General features: G+C 39.2%; 3 protein-coding genes across 9 annotated transcripts in view; 1 reads left to right on the top strand and 2 right to left on the bottom strand.

The window, feature by feature from the left end:
• The window catches only part of lmcd1 (LIM and cysteine-rich domains 1), a 29,203-nt gene extending 17,241 nt beyond the window's left edge, over positions 1-11,962 (bottom strand). Inside the window, exons 1-3 of one of the 7 annotated variants that reach the window (XM_074676391.1) lie at positions 11,883-11,962; positions 11,633-11,807; positions 2,210-2,447 (exon numbers count right to left, since the gene is read on the bottom strand). In XM_074676391.1, the coding sequence (XP_074532492.1) occupies positions 2,210-2,236 (27 nt within the window). In that variant the 5' untranslated portion in view covers positions 2,237-2,447; positions 11,633-11,807; positions 11,883-11,962. Of the gene's footprint in view, positions 1-2,209; positions 2,448-2,535; positions 2,688-6,669; positions 7,004-11,632 lie in introns of those variants that run through there. The other 6 variants (XM_074676231.1, XM_074676158.1, XM_074676311.1 and 3 more) reach the window with 6 other exon arrangements.
• LOC141789536 (zinc-binding protein A33-like) lies at positions 6,723-8,372 on the top strand. The gene is made up of 2 exons (XM_074668997.1): positions 6,723-6,731; positions 6,990-8,372. The coding sequence occupies exons 1-2, from the start codon at positions 6,723-6,725 to the stop codon at positions 8,370-8,372; spliced, it is 1,392 nt and encodes a 463-aa protein (XP_074525098.1).
• Positions 11,963-13,240: 1,278 nt separating the features above from the next.
• gmppb (GDP-mannose pyrophosphorylase B) lies at positions 13,241-23,604 on the bottom strand. The gene is made up of 10 exons (XM_074697028.1): positions 23,489-23,604; positions 21,713-21,899; positions 21,536-21,616; positions 21,299-21,347; positions 20,917-21,059; positions 18,235-18,393; positions 18,085-18,163; positions 15,775-15,902; positions 15,510-15,692; positions 13,241-15,427 (listed from the first exon to the last, which is right to left on the bottom strand). The coding sequence occupies exons 2-10, from the start codon at positions 21,839-21,841 to the stop codon at positions 15,296-15,298; spliced, it is 1,083 nt and encodes a 360-aa protein (XP_074553129.1). The 5' UTR covers positions 21,842-21,899; positions 23,489-23,604; the 3' UTR covers positions 13,241-15,295.
• Positions 23,605-23,917: the final 313 nt, after the last annotated feature.

Consider the following 23,917-nt stretch of genomic DNA (forward strand, 5'->3'; position numbering starts at 1 on the left):
ACAGTTTTTCCAGCCTCAGAGCATAAAGGGGAACACAGAGGGATCGACAAGCCTTCGACAGGTGACACTGATCCATCAGGTTATCTGCCACAGACTAATGTGACCTCTGATTGGACAAATTACAGGAGGAGATCTGTGGGAGACAAACTGTACTCTGCTACCAGAACATACCCAGCAAGGGGGATCAGGACCTCGTGGTCCTGGATTACCTAACAGACTGAATTAGAAATCTCCAGCTGTTTGACCTGGAGGGATGTGAACGGAGAGATCGGCGTCATCAGACCAAACTGACAGGTTTAGCATCTGTTGAACCTTTCCTTTCTCCTGAGCAACTTTTAGACCACTGACAGCATTTTTTAATCTTTGACATGACGGATAATTCAACAGCTTTAATCTGTTTATTCCCACAGAGCTATTTTGGGGTCAAGTGGACTGTTGGCTATGAAGCCATGTATCAGTTAAAACCCATTTTCATTCTGCAGTCTTCAGAAGTTTTGTCACAACATTTTTGTTTTATCAAATAAACATACACACATTTCCTTTACTGATGAGCTCTGATATTTTTTGTGATTGTAATAATATTAAATCAGTGCTATAGTGCTTTTTAAAGGTCCCATATTCTGCTCCTTTTCTGCACTTTAATATGGATCATTGATGTCTTCATGAAATGGTAGTAAGCACAGCAGCATTGTTTCCAGGCTCTCATAGCCCCTCTGTTCAGAACGCTCTGATTTAGTGGGCGTGGCCTTCATATGTAAATGAGCCACCGCTGATACCGCCCCGCTCTTCAGCATCACTGAGAGCAGCGCCACGAGCTCTGAGTGCACAATGTTAAGAAAACAGCGAAGCTTGTTTACCCCACCATTACAGGCTAAAACAACAGGCTAACTGCAGCTAAAGTTAGCATCTGAAGCTAACACAGAGACAGGGAGGACACTGAGGAAAAGCTCTTACATCTGCTCCACAGCACACAGCATTTAAAATACTCACATTTCCAGGGTCCCAGGTTTGTTGGTGGATGGTTGGTAATGCGCCTGGATTCAGGACCAGTCTATTGGCTAGTCCTCTGTTGGACTGTCCAAAGTTGGAAAAGCAGTCGGCCGTAAAGTGACTAGCACACACATGCACAGTTTTACTGAGTGTAGCTGGAACATTTCCTTGATAAATGAACTCTAGACACTTAGTCCGTCTTCTTCTGAGATGTGAAGCTTGAGCATGGAACTATGTGGCTGTTTACAGCCAAAAACAGAGCAGTGATGGCTCTTCAACTTTGGCAGTGGGGCGGAAAGGGGGTTCGGGAGTATCGTCTCCGGTGGACCAATCAGGTCAGACTTGCTCCTGATTGGTCAAAAAGGGAATTGCTGATGTCGGCAAATCCCCAAATTCCAAACAGCTCGTTTTAGGTCAGGATTTTACATTCACAAGCACTACTAAGTACAGGTTTTGTCATTAAATATCACATTTTGTGGGCTAGGAGGAAAGACAAAGACCCACAAATTCAATAAAAAGACTTAATAAAGTGATTTTTGCATAATATGGGACCTTTAAAGATACTCAAAGACGCTTTACAAAACAGATATATGATATATATGATGCAGCTGGCATCAGTTTGATAAGCTGCACCTGTATGCTTCGCTTGTAGGAGGCAGCTTAGAGTCTGAGTACTTCTGTGATTCTTAAATTCTGTTTGGCACCAAAGTGCATTTCTCTACTGACTCTTCAAATGAGCCATGTGTGTTTAAATAGCATGCTGTTGTCCTTAGTTTATATCACTGTTGCAGCAAAACAAAAAGAAAATACATGACGAGAGACAAAACATAGTCGAGGTCTTGTGGAAAATAATGTGCGAGATTTTAAAATTTTCAAAATTATATATCATCATCGAAGGGGAATAGTTGGGAAATAATTTTAATTTGGTTTCCTACTAGAGGAACAGCAGCAACAGTTTTTTATATCCTGGAAATCTTGATTATCATGACTTTAGCTGACCTTTTAGATTTTCTAAAATAGTTACAGCAAATCTAATTTTGAGTTCTCTAGCTTAGTTAAGACTCTCACTTTAAGACTAATTGCTCCAGACCTCCATCAGTGTTTGCCGGATTAACTGACCCTTTGACCCCTGACCCTGCTCCTCTTCTTGTTTTCACCTGAGAGTCAGTGTGAATAACACTCTAACACAGCTCTAAAAACCAGGATGTACCCGTCCTACCTTCTCCATGGCTGAGCTCACGTCCATGTTGTCCCTGTTTCCCTCTCTGAGTTTTGTCTCCTCTCCTCGTCAGCTCTCCCTCTCGTCTCTCTCTTCCAGAACAATGAGACTTTAAATTCCTCTCCTGTCGACCACACTTCCTCTCTCCCCGCCCACAGTCGCTCCTGCCGCCGCTCTGCTCTGCCGGCTTTCCACAGCCCACTGGACTCTCACCGTCTAGACTTTCATCTCATTCCTGCTGAAAAACATCATCCTATTTCATAACTTTTAACTCCTCAGTGACAAGATCAGTTTCTTCTTCCTTGTTTTAAGAACTCAGGACTCACCTTTCTCCTCTTTGGCTTTTAAATCCTCCTGTTCTGTGATTTTTTCTCCTGAAAACTTCCCATTTCCTCCCTGCTGCTCCCTCTCTCCCTCCACCCTGCTCAACTTGAACTCCACAGGTTTCCTCAACTCCTGATTTGGCTCCAACACGCCCCTGAAGGGAAACTGATAAGTCTCCCAAACTGCCTCACAGGGAAACAGTAACTCATTCATTTACCTCTGTGCCATTTACCCAGAATTCACCTTGTTTTGTGAAATATCACAGGTACTTTCTATGTGACAGAAGAATCTACAGCTGTGTTAAAAACAGCAGCCAAACTGTTGCTAATGACTTGTGCTTCGACTGCAGATCTGTGTGAATTCACAGTCCAGACCCTGGACTAACTGGAGGACTTTATCAAGACCAGTGAAGCCTGACTGGACTGTTTGTGTTTTTAATCTGAGACAAAGACGGAGAGCACTGAGGAAATCCCTGCTCACGCGCTGCAAGCCAATCAGAGTGAGCTGGAAAAACTCTTCAACCAATGAAAACATTCAGTGAGTTCTCCTCCTCCCCTCATTCTGCAGCTCTGCAGAAAAATGTTCACCACGGTACCAGGCAGAGCCAATCAAAGCCAGACGGGACTAACTGGTGTTAACCACAGGCACAAAGTGATCCGGGCAGAGCGAAGAAGAGCCAAAGGGATACAGAGACAAGGCCAAATATATTTAAACAGAGACAAACTGGGCTAAGCAGGGCCAGATGGAGCCAAACAGAGCATATTAGTTCAACAAAGCGAGCTGGACTCACAGGGTACACACAGCCAGGTCTCAAAAAGAGATCCAGGCTGAGCCATACCACACTTCATAGAGCCAGAAGGAGTTAGACACAAGTCCAGATGGATCTAAACTGAGCCTACAGAAGAGTCTCCACCCTTTCATTTTGGGGGATGATAAAATTACTGACCCATACCCTCTTACTCTAAAAAGTGGCTGTAGCCTCTGTCCGAGAGGGTAGGATGGGTACTAAATTAGGTACTGAACATGAACACAGCATTGCAAGTTTATACACCGAAGAATAGATATGTTAGATATGCAGACGACACACAGCTTTACCTGCCAATAAAGAAAAGCGATGGCAGCTCTTTTAAACGTCTGCTGGACTGTCTGAAGGACATCAAAGACTGGATGGCCCTGAGCTTTTTAAATTTCAATGAAAATAAAACAGAACTGATCATTTTTGGCCCTAATGGAGCCCAGGAGGCCCCTCTCAGGGACCTGGACCCTCTTTTACCTTATTTTAAACCCACAGTTTTAAATCTTGGTGTAAAGGTTGACAGTGATTTTAAATTGGATCAACAAATTAATTCAGTTGTAAAATCCAGTTTTTATCACCTTAGGCTTTTATCCAAGATTAAATCCGTTTTATCTTTTAATGACTTTGAGCAAGTAATTCATGCTTTTATTTCTACGTGACTAGACTACTGTAATGCTCTCTACAAAGGTGTAAATCAGGCTTCTCTCGCGCGCACTAACAGTTAGTCCAAAATGCAGCTGCTCGTCTTTTAACAGGAGCACGAAGGCACGAACGCATCACCCTGATCCTGGAGTCCCTCCATTGGCTTCCCGTTCATTTTAAGATTCATTCTAAAATTTTATTATTTGTTTTTAAATCTTTTCAAGGATCAGCACCTCAGTACATCTCTGACCTTTTAAATATTTACACCCCCTCGTGGTTCCTGAGGTCTGCTGATCACTTTCACCTCGCGGTCCCAAAAACTTGTTTAAAGACCCGAGGTGATCGAGCCTTTTCGGTGGTGGCTCCCAAACTGTGGAATGATCTGCCACTCAAAATAAAAACATCCCCCACCCTAACGACTTTTAAATCGCGTCTGAAAACTCATTTTTATTCTTTGGCTTTTAACTCAGCATGAGAGTTGTGTGATCTGTGTCCTTTAATGTCTTTTATGGTTTTAACCCCTTTTTTATGACTCTTATTTGTTTCTATGTGTTATTTTAAATGCTTTTATTTATTTTATTGATATTCTCATGTGTTATTTTTACTGTGCAGCACTTTGGTGAACTTAAATGTTTTTTAAAATGTGCTATATAAATAAAGTGGATTGGATTGGATTGGAATGGAGATTGAAAAACTTTGAGATCTTATTATTCCACAAATTAATGTTTACCACATAAATACAGAAAAGTACCAAAAATTGGTATCATTAAATACTGATAACGATTCCTAGGTACCGTATCATTTCATACGTTGAAGGTACTTTTCTCCACTAGAGGCTACAGTTAGCTTGAGAAACTCCAGAGAGACTCGAGTTTACCAAACTGTATTCAACCACCAGACCATAACAGAGCCAGACTGGACCTCCAGGTTCAACCAAGAGGCAGGACCAGGGCACAAATAGTAAAATCATGAGGCCAAAAGCCACTTTTAATAAAGAAAGAGATTCTGCTATCATTCAACAGGATGATTAGTGGAGGCCCTGAAAACATAATTAACTTGATGTCACGTTGTATAAAAGTACCGGGGAAAACCAGTGACGCTTTTAACCTGATAAACAGGTAGGACGTGGTTTGGTGGAGCACTTTCTGGAAAAGAACTTATACACAGCTGTCATTTCTCAGCCTGGGACCAGGCTGAGAAATTGCAGCCGCTGGTAACAAATCATGAAGACAAAAAAGAAGTTCAATAAATCTGCAGCTCCTGAAAGCCCTCAGAAAGCAGTCCTTGTTTCCAAACGTCCAACCTTACCATAGAATTGGCACGTTTACAATCTGAACAAAAGGTGGTTTGGTCTCTTAACCTCCTTTCTTTATACATACAACTAGGCCTGTCACGATAATCAATAAATTGATTAACTGAACGATAAATAAAAACGTCCTCGGTAAGTTTGCCAGCCTCGATAAACTGACACGTGCATGCATTTTTGTTTTCCTCCTCTTTTTCGACCAAAGAGGCTAAATGAGAAGATGGCTCACTACGTCTATCTTTCCTAACATCGGGGTGCATAGGTTCTATAGCGGATTTATAGCGGAGTGAGCATCTGTCAAAAATGCGAACTTTGGGGTGAAGACGGGGCTGCTCGCGCGTACACACGGAGAGAGCTGAAGCGAGCGTCCTGAGGGGTAAGGAGGAAACACACGCTAATATGAGTGATGGCACCAAAGATACGGTTCTTAAGCCGCTTGCCACAGTCCCAGTGTGGGAATATTTTGTTTTTTATCAGAATGAACAAAGTGTGAGCTCATGAACACCAACCAGCTGATATGTTGCATTGGTTTGAAAATAGTGGCGACGAAGAAGAAGAAGGGGACGTGCAGCGGAGCCTTGTTCTTTGACAATCCGCTCTTACTGAGGCTTTTGGTCTGCAAAGTAAATAGAAAGAAAAGCGCCAAATGGTGGGCACTCAAAGACAGCTACATTGCCAAAGAAATGCAGCCCTTCAATACGGTCGAAAGCCAGAAATGTTAAAAATGTTTGACAGACAGTACGGATTGACTGGGAAAAAGGACATGTTACAAACAATTCAAGAACTGTATAAACTCCCTTTTATTTAGGCTATAGTTTTTATTATTGTTTTTTTTGGAGTCTTGTTTTTTCTTTAGAGACAGGGTCTATGTTTTATTGTTTTTGATTAGTATTAATTACTTTCATTGACATGTATTTTTTTCTAAAAGAGAGTCCATTTCATTTTCATTGTATTTTTTTGTCTTTCTTGTTTGTTAAATTTATTATATTTTTTGGTTAATTTATTTCATTTAAAAGATCCTGACCTTTTAATTACAGTTAAATACTCTTAAGAAATTAACGTTTCTTGCTTTTGATATGGTGTACTCACTTTATTATCCCTTGGTCAAAATTACATCAATGAAAAAATGGGAAAAAAAAATTAAAATAATAATGACTAACGTTTATCTGCAATAATATAGAACGTTTGTACGCAGTGTGTGTTGGATCACTGTTAGATCATCCTGGCTGCATTTCAAGGTAGGTTAGTCCGATGATAGACTGATTGGCAAGACAGGGTAGATTTACAAGATCTAGTGTCCCATTTAGGTGACCCATTTAGGTGACGCTGGGACATTTTTATGGTCCCACCACATCTTTATACAACATTCAGTAAAGGTGTGGTCACATGCACCTGAAGGGCGTGAGTTGTTGCTGTGTTCTTCATTCCTCAGTTGTTGGCCGTTCATGAAGCATGTCATAAGAGGCTGCTGCTTTTTGTGCCCAGAGTTCATCAGAAGAGAAAACACAGGACTTCTACAAAGACAGGCTACTGACAAGAGGACAAACACTGGGGTTCCTGGGATAACCGGAATACCGATTCTACTTTGACCTGCTGCTGATTCTACTTAACAAAGTTATGATTTTGAAAAGAAACAACTCAAAGTGAAAGTAACTGAGGGGACTTTCTGGATCAACTGAATTTTTTCATGCTTGTTTTTTCCGTTCACACAGGGACTAAAAATGTTTTTTCAATCAGAAGAGAATTTCTTGTGTGCCATCTGTCAGAACATCTTCACTGATCCAGTTGTCTTGTTGTGCAGTCACAGCTTTTGTAAAAACTGTCTGCAGAGCTGGTGGAGATGGAAACAGATCCAACAGTGTCCTCTTTGCATGGAGGTGAATGCGATGAGTGATCCTCCTCGTAACCTGGCCTTAAAGAACCTGTGTGAGAATTTTGTAATGGAGAGAGATCAGAGCTGTTCAGGAGAGGCGTTCTGCAGTCTGCACGCTGAGAGACTCAAACTCTTCTGTCTGGATCATCAGGAGCCAGTGTGTGTCGTCTGTCGGGATTCAAAAGTACATCGTGGACACAGTTTCAGTCCTGTTGATGAAGCTGCAAAGGATCACAGAGAGGGGCTAAAGGAATCTCTGAATCCTTTACGGAATAAACTGAAAATCTTTCAACAAGTTAAAGGAAACTGTGATCAAACAGCAGAGTATATAAAAGTCCAGGCCAGAAACACAGAGAAGCTGATTAAGGAGCAGTTTAAGAAGCTTCACAAGTTCCTAGAAGAGGAAGAGGAGTTCAGGATCTGGGCTCTGAGGGATGAAGAAAAGAAGAAGAGTCGCACAATGAAGGAGAAGATTGAGGGTCTGAACAGAGAGATAGCAGCTCTTTCAGAAACTATCAGAGTCATAGAAAATGAACTGAGAGCTGATGATAGCCTGTTCCTCCAGAACTATAAGGCTGCAGTGAAAAGAGTCCAACAGCGCCCCCTGCTGAAGGATCCAGAGCTGGTCTCAGAGGCTCTGATAAATGAGGCCAAACACCTGGGCAACCTGAGTTACAACATCTGGAACAAGATGAAGACGATAGTCTCATACAGTCCTGTGATTCTGGATCCAAACTCAGCTCATCCTGAACTCGTCCTGTCTAATGATCTGACAGGAGTGAGTAACAGAGATACACAAAAGCTTCCACATAATCCTGAGAGGTTTGAATACCATCCAATTGTTGTGAGCTCAGAGGGGTTCATATCTGGGGCTCACAGCTGGGACGTTGAGGTGATAAATGAAGAACTTTGGAGCATAGGTGTGATTCAAGAGTCTGTAAAAAAGAAGGTACAGTTAGTCAGTGGTTCCTTTGAATTAGCTTATTTTGATGGAAAATTTGTGGCAGCCTCTCCACCTGACCCAGACAAATTCCTGTCATTGAAGACTAAACCAAAAAAGATTAGAGTTCATCTGGACTACGACAAAGGGAAACTCTCATTTTTTGACCTTCAAACCAACACATTCATACACACCTACACACACACTTTCACTGAGAGACTGTTTCCTTTTGTTTGCACCCTGAATAAAGTCCCAGTGAAGATTTTACCAGTTTCTCTGTGAAGGTGGATGAGTCCAGCATTACTTCAGGCTTATGGGCAAACCCCTACAGGTCTTAACTGAGCAGCTCAATGAAACTCTTTTTGAAATGAGCTGTTTGTTGGTATCCAAGCAGATATTGTACTGTGAAACACTTTTAAAGAAGGAAATCTGATCGTGATCTATTAGATGCGTGAATGTGTCGTCATTATTATAACATTTAACCTGTTTATAATTTCTATTTACCTAGTTTCACAGTGGTTCATGTGATTATTATTATTATTTTTGTATCAGAAGCAGATAATTGTTTTTTTTTTCTATTACCTTAAAGTCTATCATGTAATTTTGTGGCTTTTGGTACTGACCCAATCAAACATGATCAATGTGAACAGCTCTTTCATGTTTGTTTGTTTCAAATGAATGTAAATTAAGAAAATTATATTTGTCATGTGTTAACATTGGGGATGGGCAAGTACCAATACCAGGTATTGGTAACAGGCCAATACAAGCCTGTTTTCAAGGTATGGGTACTCGTGAAGGTTGCAGATACCAGTAGCCAATACTCAAGGCAACACGATCTTACATCAAGAAAGTCCTTCTGGCAGTAGTTGCAACTATTTGCAACATTTAAACCGTTTTATTTTGCACTTCAGTTTACTCTAAAAAATATCTTAACTATGACAGGTGTTAGTTTTATTGTGTACTTTTGTTATCTTTTTTCTTTTTTTTAAATCATAAACTCAGAGAGAGTTCTTTGTGTTTTATTTGGACTTAATGGCAGAGTGATTACGCTGTCTTTGATCGAAATGATCTGTCACTGTTAATGTAAATTTTATGTATCAAAAAAACTAGTAGTATCGTTACTCGATATCGGTGAGTACTCAAGAGGGAGTACTCATAGAGGTATCGGTCTGAAAAAAAGAGGTATCAAATATCCCTAGTTAACATATACCATGTGTTAACACTGGGGAAAAAATATGCATAGATGTAAATATTTGAAGTTAGAGCTTTAGTTTATGTGAAAACTAGAGAATGGAGATAGTGTGTGTGTTGTGATAATCATAACTCATTTCTTTCCCAAATATAAGATAATGTAACTTGTATCTGACATAAGAGATCTCTTTTCAATCGTACTTTTGGGGAGTTACTAAGTTTTATTTATTGGGTTTAGTTTGATTATGAAGTTATGGTTGTTTTCCAGACTTTGTTTCCAATATTATAGGGAGAGGTTGTACTGTCAAGAATCATTTTACTTTAAAATAAATGACAATATAAGAGGAAGAGGGGATAAGGACACAAATACAACTCATAATATTTACTTTATATTAAGTGACCAGCTTCAGATTATTCTGGATTACTCTTATTTTGACTTTTAAATGTATTCATTATTCAACCTTCAAAAATAAAGTGTAAGGTGTCTCTGATTAAATGTGTCATTCTGTAAATGTGTTTCAGCAATGCATCAGGACCTGATGTTTGATTCAATTAATACTATGAATGGGGCTTTATAAATAAACTTGCCTTGTCTTAAAAAACAGTCCACAGTCTTACTTACTCTGCAAGAATAGTATGAGACTGCTTCCTCAGGAAAGCTTCAGGTTTGAGATTTTTTGCAGTTACACATTATATTTCTCTTTATGTCTGAATTTCTAAAATGTATTCAGTAAACAATAGTATAAGCTATAATTTTACGTTCAAGAACTTCTAGAAAATTATTTAAAGCTCAATATAAAAATGAATGGTTTTATGCCCATAGTTGTCGAGTACCTAAATTTCATTGGTTGTGACCCAGCAACTTTTTATTTCTCAGTGGTAGATACTACTGCTAAGATCTAACTGCTGCCTGGAGTACGGCTCTATTCAGACTCTGACTGATAAACTGTAATAATGTGAAAGTGCAGAAATAATTACATTTAATTTGACCTGTTTGTACAGAGAAAAAAAGAAAACAGATGAGAAGAGCAGCAAAAATAAGTAAGTAGTAAGTCACAGGAGTCTATAAAATTGAAGTCAAATTCTGAATTGAGAACACATAGAGGAAAAAATTAAACAAAAGGAACTTACAGACTGACAGAAAGTCAGAACAGAGCAAACTTTGAAATTTTGCAAACAATGCAAAAACAACACAAAAACAAAATGTTATATCACTGATTTAACTTATTTTACATATCTAAAAAGGAGTGAAAAGCAGTAACAACTAAGGATTTCCACCCCTTCTCCGTTGTTAATTAAGAAATACTAATCTGATCAGCTTTTTTTTAATAAACATAATGCCATTTAGAATAAATACCCCTTTTTAGAGTTTCACTAAATTCCTATAATATTCAATGAACTGTTACAGAAATTATCTTTACTTAATGTCTTGATATAGTAATAGTGCAGTAATATACATTAGGTATAATAAATATATAATACACACTGTCCTCAAACTAAGACAGGCCCCACCCTCTCTTCGTCTCTTTTCTATAATTTTATTATGTTCTTATTATAGTTTTTACTTGCGTTGTTGATTACTTCTCTTTTTAGAACAATGTATTTGATTATTCATTTGTGGGAAATTTATTTATTTTATCATATATTTTTGTCAAGTACAAAGAATGTTTATTATTTTATTCAAGAAAAAAAATTCAGGCATTGCATATTTTGAATTTCTGTAATTATATTTCACTCTGATTATGTTCCAGATAAGATATTAATTAAAAAAGGGGGAAAAAATAAAAGTAAAAAGATGAATGAATCAAGAAATATATACAACCGCCAAAATATTTTTTTCCATTCAGGCAGTACATTTGATTAACCACTGATAACAACAGGAATTCTATTTTTGCATTTAAGATATAATTTTGATTAAAAAGCTTACACAACCTGGTCTCTTAAATCTATAGAAAGATTTCCATACCTTATACATACACACAAATGCACAAATGTACAGTGTGCCTACACATCCACCTACATAAATACCGTTTTTGCATTCATTCCCACACATACAAACCCACGAAAGTATACATGAATATGAATAATTCAAACAAATTTATAACAAGCAATTGTAACAAGCATAATAATCACAGTTAAAAACCCCTCTCTGTAATAACACATTGGTGCTCAAACTCCTTCTTTAGTCCTGTACTTTATAGAAATCATATCTTATAATTTCATAGCAATATAGCTAATGGTAAAGCCCCCCTTAGGCTTTACGAGCTAACACTGTCTAAGTTTAACTGCACAAATTGAAACTGAGAAGCTCCTCATTCAACATAAAGATTAAATATAAAGTCAACACTTACCAGAACTCGATGTTTAAGGAGAAGAAAGTTGAAAAGAGAATGTCCTGGTCCATGAAGAAGCAGCTGAATTCCGTAGTCCGCCCGCCGAGACGTCAAATTTAAAGTGCGTAGTTGACTAAGCTAGCTCGAGGGCTTCAGTTAGCCGTTAGCGATAGTGGAGCTCTGGCTGTGGTAGCTGCAGACCATTTTCCACGTAAAAAACACACATAAAACAATCTTAAAATCGACATTTCGTTGAAAATAAACCCACTCAGTCATTGTAGTTGGTTGTAAAAGTCTTCTGCGACGTCGAGCAATGAGCGGGAAGCTCCTTCGATTGAGAGGTTGGCGCTGTCAGTACCGCGAGAGTGTACAAGAGCAGAGCACGTACTGGCTGCGTGTGACGTCAGCTTTTTTTTTAATTATTATTATTCTTTTTTTTATTTTTTTTTTATTTTATTATTATCTTTTTCTTTTCACAAAACAGGACCCTAAAATCTCCCCTAAATTTTATTTTTCTAAATGAATTTAAAATTTCCCTGTTATATTCTACCTAATGGCCATCACGTACGGTGCAGCTCAGAAAATAAGGTCGTACGTAAATTTACAAACATAATCGGATATCTCAACTGACCGATAGACACGTCTATAAACTATGGCAAGCCCTTTTAACATTTAATAGCTAGTCTGGATATGTAATACAGATATCTGCAATTCAATTCTTCCTAGTCAAATTGAACATTTCAGATATCCACAATGACATTATTCCTATCCACAATTGTAATTTCAGATATCCACAACTTAATTCCTCCTAGGACAAATCACGCCCCTTTCCCCATTCAAGTGTGTGGGGTTTCTTATTACAGATATCTTATATTCAGTTATGGATAGCCACAACGTGAGATGTGGATATCTGCAACTAAATTATGACCATCCATAAATCTAGTTGCAGATATCTACAATTTCATTCTGGCTAGTCACAATTCCAAATCAAGATATCTTCAACCCCCTTCCATTAAAGATATCTATAATAGCATTTATAGATATCTTTAATTACATTTTGACTAGTCAAAATGCCGTTATAGATATCTTGAACCGGAATTACGCCTAGTCAGAATGAAATTGTAGATATCTGCAAATAGATTTATTGATAGCCATAATTTAGTTACAGATATCTTTAAATTAATCATGGTTAGAGATATCTCAAATTCGAGATATCTTAAACTTTTATTTTGACTAGTCAAAATGTAATTACAAATATCTTGAAACTGAGTTTCGACTAGGCGAATTGATGTTGCAGCTATCTGTAATGATGACAAAAGGTTCAATGCGTCATAGATTTTAATATTTATAGTTGTATTCTATTATAAAAATTATTATAATTTAATGTATAAATTGATACATATTTTGTAAATGAATAAAAACATTTTTAAATCTATATACATTTTCCCACCTGCTTGTATATTTGGCTTTTCATCAGGTGTTAATGAGTCGATGAATAAAGAGTGGGTTGTTATGTGAAACAGAATCCCATCAGGGTGGCTAAGGTACGGACACGGTGACAAAGTAAGAAACAAAATGAGAGATGAGTGTGGTCAGTAGATTATATTATTTTCTTTAAAAAAAAAAAAAGAAAAAGAAAAAAAGACTTCATTACAAGATTTGACTTCATTCGGCCTCAACATGTTCAGAGTTTTAAACACTGTTCATCACTTACTGCATAATAACACACAGCCGCTTTAACACTCAGAGGACACACACGGCTCATTACACCTGATTTCCCTGGTCAGTAACAATAAGTAGAGACACATAAAAGCTCAACTACTGAGATGAAAGACAGTCGCTGCATACTGAGACTGGTTTCAGACGCCCCCTGCTGGAGAGGTTTTCACATTGTGGGTTGAAATGTGGGGTATGCACTTCTATCAGGAGCTAATATCTGATAACACATGAAGCTTCACTTTGGCTTCCTTTGGAAAAAAAGTTAAGCTTTGTCAGGTTTGTCCTCGAGAGGAGAAACGTAAAAAGTTTGTTGAATGGAGTTCAGCTCCATTAGATCAACGACTTCTGCCGCAGCATCGAGCAGATTCATGCCGCCTTTTGAAATGTTTGATGTGAAGGAGATCTTTAGCTGCGCTTACATGCAGATATCTGTTCATAGAGAGAAACAAATCACTGTCAGGTTACTGCTGATGGAAGCTAACATGTCTTTCCAGCAGTGTGTTCTTGTTTTTCCTGCAGATACACGACCGATACCCAGTGCTCAGACTACAAACGGAAACCAGAACATTCCTCATAGTTGAGTCCAGATCCCACTGACTCCTGATGAAAAGATGAATGGAAATCAGCAGAGGAATCTTCAGCAATCTTTTTGTCTTATTTTCAGTTGAAAATGGCTTTTTAGACTTAATATGAGACACATTCACCTGCCCAGTCCAGAAAAATGTCTTATTTCAAGTTATTTTCGAGACAAAACAAGAGAAAAGTTACTTATATTAACACATTTTTATAGTTTTATGCAAATTTTTGAGCGAATTTTTCTTGTTTCTTTGGCAGATTTTTTTAACAAGCAATTCAGACCTCATATTTATCTTTACATAACATGAAATGAGACATTTTTCTGGGCTGATCTGTTGAATATGGCTCATATCAAGCATAACAAGACAAATTTTACTCTAAATGAGACAAAAACACTTAATAGATTTCAGTTTTTGTAGCGTGTAGTCAGATAGAAGTGTATAACACCTGAAGCGAAGCCAGGACACCACTGAAACAAGTCTCGCACAGACTCTGTATTGGTATGTAGATATCATAAACTAGATAAACCTGCTGCAGATCGGCTGTAAACCTGTTCTGTTTCCTGCCTGGTTTTTTTTTCAACCTTATCATCAGCTGTTTGGAGAAGAACGAGGAGGTGTTTGAGTAGAACTGCATGCCCCACCTTTAACCTTTTGTCCAGTTTAACATTAAAATCGTTTTTACCACAAGGACGACAGAAATCATCTGGGTGATCCGAGGTCTGGACTTTGTTATGAAAAGCTCGCTACATTTTGTTCACTTTTTGCAGACTGGTTCGACCGTGAAGCGCACTTTTTCATCTCTAAATAAAGAAACAGAAAACCTACGAAGGCATCGAGACAAACTGATAAAAGCCGTTAATATTTTTATAATCTACATTCATCAAATGTATATCACTGAGCATGATCCTCTGAGTCTGCTGGACGAGTAAATAAACATCTAAGCTATGTGTGGCTTCTACAGCGCTCTCTGCTGCCCCCCAGAGGCCAAAACATGCATCTTTGAACGCAACTTTAAGTGAAACCAACACTTCTGTTTTCAGTCATGATTCTTTTTGATGCTCTGTAACGGCCCGTGAGATGCACAGTGAGTCAAACGTTCCCCCTCCACCGTCAAACAGACAGCCACCCCCCCCTCACCTTTTACTAAAGCAGAGTTCATGCATGACACCTTCTGTCTGCCACATTCAGGACGTTAGCGTTTGTTTTGCTTATTGATGAAAGATGCAGCCAAGCAGGGCTATAAACGAGTCCAAATCAAGAAAAAAGGGAAAATAATCGTCTCCTCTTCTCTCAGCGTGTCCCTCTTCCTCTCTCTGGCACAGTTTGGATGTTCTGTAGAGTTCTTATAAAAAAAGGCGCTGGGTTTACTCTCCTCCACCCCGTGCTACATGATGATCCGGGGCTCTGGGACGGACTCGCTGATGGATTTGTGAGGCAGGACGTTGGCACCGTTCAGGTAGAGCTCATCGTTCACAATCACGTCCTCTCCCAACACCGTCACGTTCTCCATACGCACCTGAGGACAGAGAGGAGGGAAACTTAGCAAACAGCTGCACAGCCCAGACCAGAGGAGCACACGACCTCCGTCATTCACTCACCCACTGGCCCACAGTGGAGCTCCACCCCACGATGCAGCTCTCCAGCCAAGAGTGCGATCGGACCCGCGCTCCCTTCAGCACCGTGCAGCGTTTTATCCTCACCCCGTTCTCCACCACCACGCCTGCACCGATCGTGACGTTGGGACCGATGGTGCAGTTCTCCCCGATCTGCGCCGTCGGGTCCTGCAGAGTCCAGGAAGGGCGGAGCGTCAGGAAACAGTTTGATTATTCATGTGACACGTTATCTCAGTCGAGCTGAACTCACCACCAGGACGTTGCCGAGGAAACCAGGCCCTGTGCGTAGCCTCTCAGGGGCGTGTTGTCGTACGGACTGAAGGTACATACACATCCCCGTCAGGAAGTCTTTGGGCTGACCGATGTCCATCCAGAAACCTACAGGCAGACAGACAGACAGACAGACAGACAGACAGACAGACAGACAGACAGCATGCAGAGATGCAGACACAGTGAGCATTGAGTTACTACAGACAGAAACTGCTAAATCACTTCCAACTTTCAGAGTCATAGTTTTGTTTCCTTTTTTTCTTAAATTAAAATAACCTGCAAAGTGTGAAAAAAATCAATGTTTGTATTCACCATAAATTTAACATTTCAAGGACTTTTAGAAAAAAATTTCACACTTTCAATGTAAATTCTCTTCGAAAAGTCTGTGAATAATCAAAAACAAGAATAAAAATATAAATCAACTATCAACAGTACATCTTAAATAAACTTTAAGAAAAGCTACATGGTTTTCTTTGACCAAGAAGATAGTTTAACCACAACTGCTAAATATACACTGATTTCTGAAGCATTTTTTTCCCCAAAACTTTTTAAAAAAATCTATTTCTCTAGAAAGCATCCACACCTGCAAACTGCTAATTTCAACTTCACTGACTTTCCAGGTTTTTAATGATGCGTGATACATAATGCCCCAAACCTGTGGTGCTCTCTGAGTATTTTTAAAGGTAAACTACAGACCTAACATTATAATCTGGCTTTTATTTCTGGTATTTGGCTAATCTTTTTAATTTTAATAACTGTTGACAGAGGGTTGTAAGGTTGTACAGTTAGGCTGAAGGGCATGTGGGATTGTTTTCAATGGATTGTAAAGCACTTTAAGTTACATTTTTTTTGTATGCCAAGCATTATATAAATACAATTTGACTTAATTTCATGGATTCCTAGTTTTGCTTTTTTACTCTCACTTATTTTCCTGATTTTTTAAGAACATTTTATGTTTGTAGGAGCTCATTAAAGATATAACTCTAAATGATTTGTGTGTTTTTGGTCATCTTATGGTGTATAACTGATGCTTAAGAGTAAAAGCATCTAGTCCATGGAGAGTTAATGCTGATTGGGTACCTCTCCTTTCAGCTCTTGAATCATTTTCTGCTGTGTGACGATGTAAATGCAGCTTTTTTTTATTCAAGGTCTAATAAATACATTACATCGACTCTCATTTGTGTTGGAAGTAACCGTGCCTGTTAGGAGTGGGAGAAAAAAAGACGATATCAAAATTTTGATCCTAAGAATGAAAAAGAATCAAGTTTTTTTCAGTCTTTGTTTATAAACTGGATTGTAAAAAAGTTTCCACTTTTCTCCAGCAGAGGGCGACATGTTTCTCTCTGACTCACGTTATCTGCATTTTATGGGGAAATATGGCTCCTGATAGTGTGTAGACATTATCATCATCATCATTTATCTTTTTTACATGGTGTGGTGTTAAAAAAGCAAACAAAAAATCGCAATAATTGTAAATATTGAAGCATCGCAATTTAAATCAAATCGGCACCCCAAAAATCGTAAAAGAATCGAATTGCGAATTGCGCCACTGCCACGATCATCATCACCTTTTAATTTTTTCTTTCATTATTTCATCTTTTCTCTTGGTTTATTCCTCTTTGTCTTTTCTCACAAGAAGCTCTTTGTGCTGCATTTAAGATGCTTTACAAGTGTGTTTGAGTTTTATGGCACAAATTTATCTTAATTTAGCCTTTCATCTCTCTTTAAATGATATTGACTTTATCAGCTGTGTTTAGAGGTAAATGTTAAAAAATTAAACATCTGTTACTGCTGAAAAGAAAAAAGTTTGGAGATCTTTGATTTGGGAACATGTTCCAGCTCTAAGATAAGTCACATGATCTGATAAACCATCTAAAGCAGCCATTCATGTTTTCACAGCATGAATCCACACAGAGCCACAGACTCGTGAGGTTTTCTAGAGGACAGGAGGATCTACTCTGCTCAGCTAGAGGATTTCACTGCTCCAGGCACGACTGATCGCTCCCAGAGAGGATGAGGTGAGGATGTAGAGATGCACCGATGCTCCGATTTCTCCTAAACATCATGAAGAGAGTGTTGTAGTCTGTGTTTTGTTTGGTTCACGGTGCCTCTCTACAATCTCCTGACGACTACACGAGCTCAGGTGTGAAGAAAAACCAAAACTTACGTCTGGTAGAGCTTTGAGCTGCAGAGCCAGAGCAAGCAAACAGGTCAACTTAAACTTCACTTTCTCTAATAAAAGAGGATCTGTTTGATGTGATCTGTGGTGTTAGAGGTAAAGTAAAGTCACCCTGCAGCTCCATGGCGTACAGATGTCCCTCCTCCGCCATGACGGGGAAAATCTCCTTCTCGATGGACGTGGGTCTCAGCTGCACACAGAGGAAAAAGTCAGCACAGCTTTCAGTGTGTGTGTTCATGTGTATGTGAATGTTAGACTCACCTGGATCCTGCCGAGCATGCTGGGATTGAAGATGTAGATGCCAGCGTTGATCTTGTTGGAGACGAAGACCTGCGGCTTTTCCACGAAGCGATGTATCCGTCCAGTGTCCGTCTCAAAGACGACCACGCCGTACTTCGAGGGCTCCTCCACACGCGTCACCTTCACACACACAAACATACACACCACAGACTTAAATATACCCACAGTTTTATAGTTTCCTCAGCGGTCAGGTTGTTTAAAAAATTCAGTGCAAGTCTGCAGCACTGAAAACTTCACTAAATGATCAAATGAGGCCAAAATTATTCTAAAACCTCCAGAAAAAAAACAAACTGGCAGCTTCTCTGTCCTCTCCTGTTTGAACTGGTTGTTAATGTTGTTGTATTCACTCAACAGTGAGGAATTAATAAAAAATGTCTGAAAAATGAAATCCTGAATATTTCTCTTTTTTTTATATGAATGCAAATTTCTGAATTTTCTCATTTCATGACCAGGGTTCCTGCAGCTTAAGGGAAGTTAAATTTAAGACTTTTTAAGGTCATTTGAAATTAAATTTAAGACCAACTTCACAATAAACACAAATGGAAAAAACACCACAGGGTTAGGATTAATTATTAGAGTCCCAGCTGCAACAACATCAATGTTTGTTGGTTCCACGATCCTGATTGCGTGACGGTACCATGAGAGTAACTCTGTAAATTACATTTAAAAAAAAAACGTTAGCATTTATTATGAGATTTGGGACTGTTAACAATCATACTAACATGTGCTAATATTTTTTGAGACTTTTAAAAATTAATTTAAGACATTTTGAGGCCATCTTAGGCCTTGTTTTTAGATTCATGAATGGATCCCCAGGAACTGTGTGGACAAACCAAGCAAGTTGAGATCATAAAACCTGAAAAGTTGAGCACACTTATGCCACTTTCCATTTTTTGAAGGGTTGCGTTTCACCTTCCTGTTACCTAAAACTGATGAATTTACCCTTAAATAGACATTTTCCCTTCATTCACACTCAACAACAAATAAATAAATAACTTCAAAACCATGAGGCTGCCTCTGCATCCCACCAAACCTTTGAATTCTGAGTCTGAATAAAATCATCTTTAGCCGTGTTTCCACCAAGCAGTCCAGGTCGGTTCAGTACAGTTTGGCACGGCTTGGTACAGTTAAGCCTGATCCTGTTTGCATTTCCACAGCAAACTGTTCCCTCTTGTGGTGGGCGGCGTGTAAGCCGGATGCTGAAAGCCGCAGCTGTTAAACAATAGCGTGACGCCGTAGCAGCGCGACACAGTTTACCCCGCTAATAAATCCAACGAAGAAGAAAAATGCGACACAGTAAACAAAGAGCAACAATGGAAGACATGCAGCATTTCGTCCTCTCTGTGATTTTCATGTAGCTCTTTGATAAAAGAACAATCAAGCTTTGTTTCAGAGAAGTCTGTGAGCCGCCAGGAGAAATGCAGCCGCTGTCACACAGGAAGTGACGATTCTTTCGACCAATCAACAGTCTGCAGTGTTGTAGCTCCACCTTCTGAAAGCGGATCGGCTCAGTCTGGCACCCATACAGAAGGGTCCCAAAAAGTGGGACAGCTCGTCTCGGTTATTTGGGGATCTGTCCCGGGATAAGTCAGTGGAAACGCCACAAAAAAATGCACGCCATACCGAGACGAACTGAACCAGTCTGCTTGGTGAAAATGCGGCAGCCCTAACCCTAACCCTGACTCCAGCTCTCTGACTCTCCTTCAAATCGATTTATTTCCCTGTGTTAGCTTGATGTCATCTGGTAAACCCTGCTTTCACTTTGTATTACACTTTCCTTTAGACCTATGGTTCTCAACTGGTGGTTTGGGACCCAAAAGTGGGTCACAGAGTCATTTTCAGTCGGTAGCAGATTTGTGCCCTGATACAAAAAAATCCAGAAGCCTCATTTAAACCCTGTGTGTGCACAAAACAGGGCCTGAAACTGTCGCAGGCCTTTTCCAACGTAAAGTTTGGGATCTTAAAAACATGGTGAAAATGTGCACACTGAAAGCAAACTCTGACCAAGGTGTAAACAGTTTGGAGGCATGAGAAGGAGAAGTAGTGAAAAGAAGCCTGCAGGTACGTCCTGATTACTCTCCCACATTTTATCACTAAATATCAAACTTTACTGACAGATCCACCTCATCATAATCATTCACACCACCGGTTTTATTTGTTTTACTTGTGCGTAATGAAGAACTGTGGATGTTTTGGCACACAGGACAGGATGAAGGTATCAGTAACGTGGCTTTGTTCTCTGATTTGGTGAAGTTAGAGATCACCTGCTGCAGCAAACTACAGATATGTCCATTTGATCTGTTGCTTGGTTCACTAACTCCTCCATTTCTAAAGGAAACTTTTGATCTGTCCCTCATTTTTTTGCATTTTCATTCACGATCGCTTCACATCGCCCATTTATGCTTGATTATGGTCATACTTTCTTTATCTTTATCTCTGAGGATGTGTTTCCTCTGTTTGCTGTAATAAGCTTCTCTGGTCAACCTCCAATCCTGTAGGTGGCAGTATTACATCTTAACGCACATTGTCACCGCAAGATAACGTCAAATCTCAGGATAATTTGGGGGGTGTTTGGGAAAATCCTGAAGCTTAACAGGTTTACGTTGAGGGTAAAAGAGTGAGAACTCTCTCTCTGTGACTCACCACGATGGTCCCCTCCTTCCCATGGTTGCGGTGAAACTGCAGCAGGTCCTTGAAGGGAAAATCACAGATGACGTCTGAGTTGAGTACGAAGAACGGCTCGCTGTCCACGTTCAGGAGCTCTCGAGCCAACGCCAGGGGACCCGCTGCACGGACACAGAGTTTAATTTCATATTTGCAATCACACAAATCTCATGTATACACTGTTGTTTTATTGTTTTTACATTTTTGGTGAGGTGCTGTTCTACAGATAAAACCAGAGGAGTCATGTTTCTTTATGCTGCTCTAAAAAAGAACAGCTTTACAGTTTAAAAATGTGTTTTTTGTTGCTTTAAGAAACAGTTTCTTGTGTGTATGTGTTCATCTGCTGTGAAGAGACACTCACCTGTCCCCAGAGGCTCCTTCTCATGAGACAGAGAGATACGAATCCCAAGCTGAGGATGAAACAGAGACATTCAGGTAACTGAGGACATTAAATTGTTGAGTCAACCAGATTCCCAACGAGAGGAATAAACGAACAGTTGGTGGTTTTGTCGTGATAGCTGACAGCCTGGACGTTAGGTATGTACACCTTTAAAGCTCAGGAAGAGAAAAATACTGTATAACAGCTTTTCATACGTACTCTCTCCTCCTGCACTCTCATCTCTCTTTCCAGCAGCTCTGACATGTAGCTCACCGCCAGAATAACATGGGTCACCCCGGCCTGTGCACACAAAGACAAAAACACACATTAAAAACTTTCAAAAAAGCAACAGGAGAGAGGACGAATCCCCCGTCTGACTCTGGAGACCTTCCTCACCTTCACCAGCGCCTCCACCTGGTGCATCAGGATGGGTTTGTTGCAGAAGTCCACCAGCGGTTTGGGGACACTCAGGGTGAGTGGTCTCAGTCGGGTCCCATACCCCCCCACCAGGATCAGAGCCTTCATTTCCTCAGCTGTTAGCGACAGTTAGCGTTACCTCATTAATGATGGGACAGCAGCCAGTCTGTGAGGAGAGAGGAGAGTCACAGTGACACAGGAAGCAGCTACAGAAGAGCAGCACAGACATAACAAAATTATTCAGTGTTTAAGTAAAAGTTTGAACATTTTGTTTGTACTTTTCTGAAAAACAAAAAACAAAAAATACTTTCATTTCCAATTTAATTTCACATTTCTTGAAAAAACAGAAGAGTTTCTGAGGGTTTTACAAAACCCAGAGAGCTGAGTCGCCCAGAGCTTCACCAATCTGTGAGAGACTGTGTGAGCAAATAGCTCAACAGTTTGAGAATAAAATGAAATGAGAAATAATAAGTGGGTTTCATCATCTAAGGAACATGTTATTGTAACAGTATCAAGGGACAAGGATCAAAACCTGCAAACATGACTCTGTAGTGGTAAGCCCCGCATGTGCTTAAAATCACTTCTGTCCAGTTTGTTATTGCAGCAAATGCAGTTTCAAACTCAACCATGCAAAAAAGAGACTATACATAAACATGAACTAGAAACATCCAATTCTTGGCCCTGAGGTTTTTCACAGGTGTTTTGCATCACAAAAAAAGAAAAGAGTTGGGCACAAATTAGAAAATAACTAATATCTTTTCTAAAATAATTCTTGAAAATGAAACCTGTTTATGATCAGGGTCGTTTTATATATGCGTAAAAACGGTTAATTTTATGAATCAAGACAGCAATTTATTGAAGAATTGATGATTTTTATCTTTCCTGAATAAAATTAATTTTAATATTTTACAGCTTTTGGCTTAAGTTTGACATTTAAACCGTAACTTGTAAAAAATTTTGCGTATAAAGTTCATATTTGTGCCTAATTGTAGCCTGTAATGCTTTCGAAGAGTTGGTGTTACAGTATTACAGCCACTTGTATGGCAGATTCCATCCTTTGTTTAGACCAGGAGCCAGATTTTCAGGCTGCTGAACTTGTTTAACCTGAATATCACCACAGACAGGTGGACCTCCAAAGACTGAGGAGAGATTAGGCTTGAAAGAATTTAAAATATTTCAACAATAGTTTGAAAATTTACTTAAAAACTAAGGTTATTGCTCAAACAGACAGTCTCATGACACACAGTCATCATATTCTGTAAATGAAGTGTTTCAGGTTGTTAGTCATGGAGTCATCTTAAGTTCAGAGGGTTCATTCATTCTTTACAGAAGTCTGAGTGTGCTCTCGAGGTGATAAAACTACATTATCTGTTGTTTTTTTTATGTAGTTTTACTGAGAAACAGGTGCACACAGGTGAGACAACACAGATGAGAGCAGGGACACCAGGAGGAGCTAACTTAGCCGTTACATTAACACAGTACTGCTTCACGTACTGTACCGTAAAATTACAGCTATTTATGAATGAATGGTGTCATGTTTAAGACCAGGCTGTAGATTACGAGTCAGGGGATAAATATAGAACAAAGTGTGCTCATGTTTTGAACTCTGACACAATGAACTGACAGTGATTGTAGCTACCTCATTTTAGCACATATAGCACTTTAACACCTATCTTTACTTTCTACAACAAGCTACCGGCTAGCTGCTCATATCTTCAGGTTGTGTTAAAATGAATGAATAAGAATAAAACTCACAGATTAGTTTCACCAAAAGGCTCCCGGGGATTTCTGAATCACTGGAGCTCAGGGAATGACACGTAAGATGGTTCAAATCCCAATTCCTTGTTTGGTTTCCTGTCCAGCCGGTTAGCATCAAGTCAGACGAGCTAGTGTATCCAACTTCCGGTCTGGATTTTCATAACTACACGGCGTTAGGTTTACTTTAACCGCTTGATTAAGCATATCTTTATTTTGTCAACGGCATAAAGTTTTGATATCGATAAAAAAATATTATTTTCATTTTTCAAAAAACATTTTTTTATCTACGTTTCGTAAAAGGGTACAATTGAATTAAAAGAAATCACCCATTTAAACAATGTCATTTGTTACTTTCAATGCCATACATGATACAAGATCAGTTTTCTGTCATTGTATTTTCTTTCTCTGCACTACATATATTCAGTG

Source organism: Halichoeres trimaculatus, unplaced genomic scaffold (genome assembly GCF_033239565.1).
Source record: "Halichoeres trimaculatus isolate MK-OKI-2021-1 unplaced genomic scaffold, fHalTri1.1 fHalTri1_scaffold_1, whole genome shotgun sequence".
Taxonomy (NCBI): domain Eukaryota; kingdom Metazoa; phylum Chordata; class Actinopteri; order Labriformes; family Labridae; genus Halichoeres; species Halichoeres trimaculatus.

Excerpts from the sequence above, each read along its gene's own strand:
- gmppb (XM_074697028.1), bottom strand. The coding sequence starts at position 21,841 with ATGAAGGCTCTGATCCTGGTGGGGGGGTATGGGACCCGACTGAGACCA. Across the intron at positions 15,693-15,774 it reads TCCTCGGCAACGTCCTGGTG|GACCCGACGGCGCAGATCGG; the intron begins GTGAGTTCAGCT and ends TGGACTCTGCAG. Across the intron at positions 15,428-15,509 it reads GCTCCACTGTGGGCCAGTGG|GTGCGTATGGAGAACGTGAC; the intron begins GTGAGTGAATGA and ends CTCTGTCCTCAG.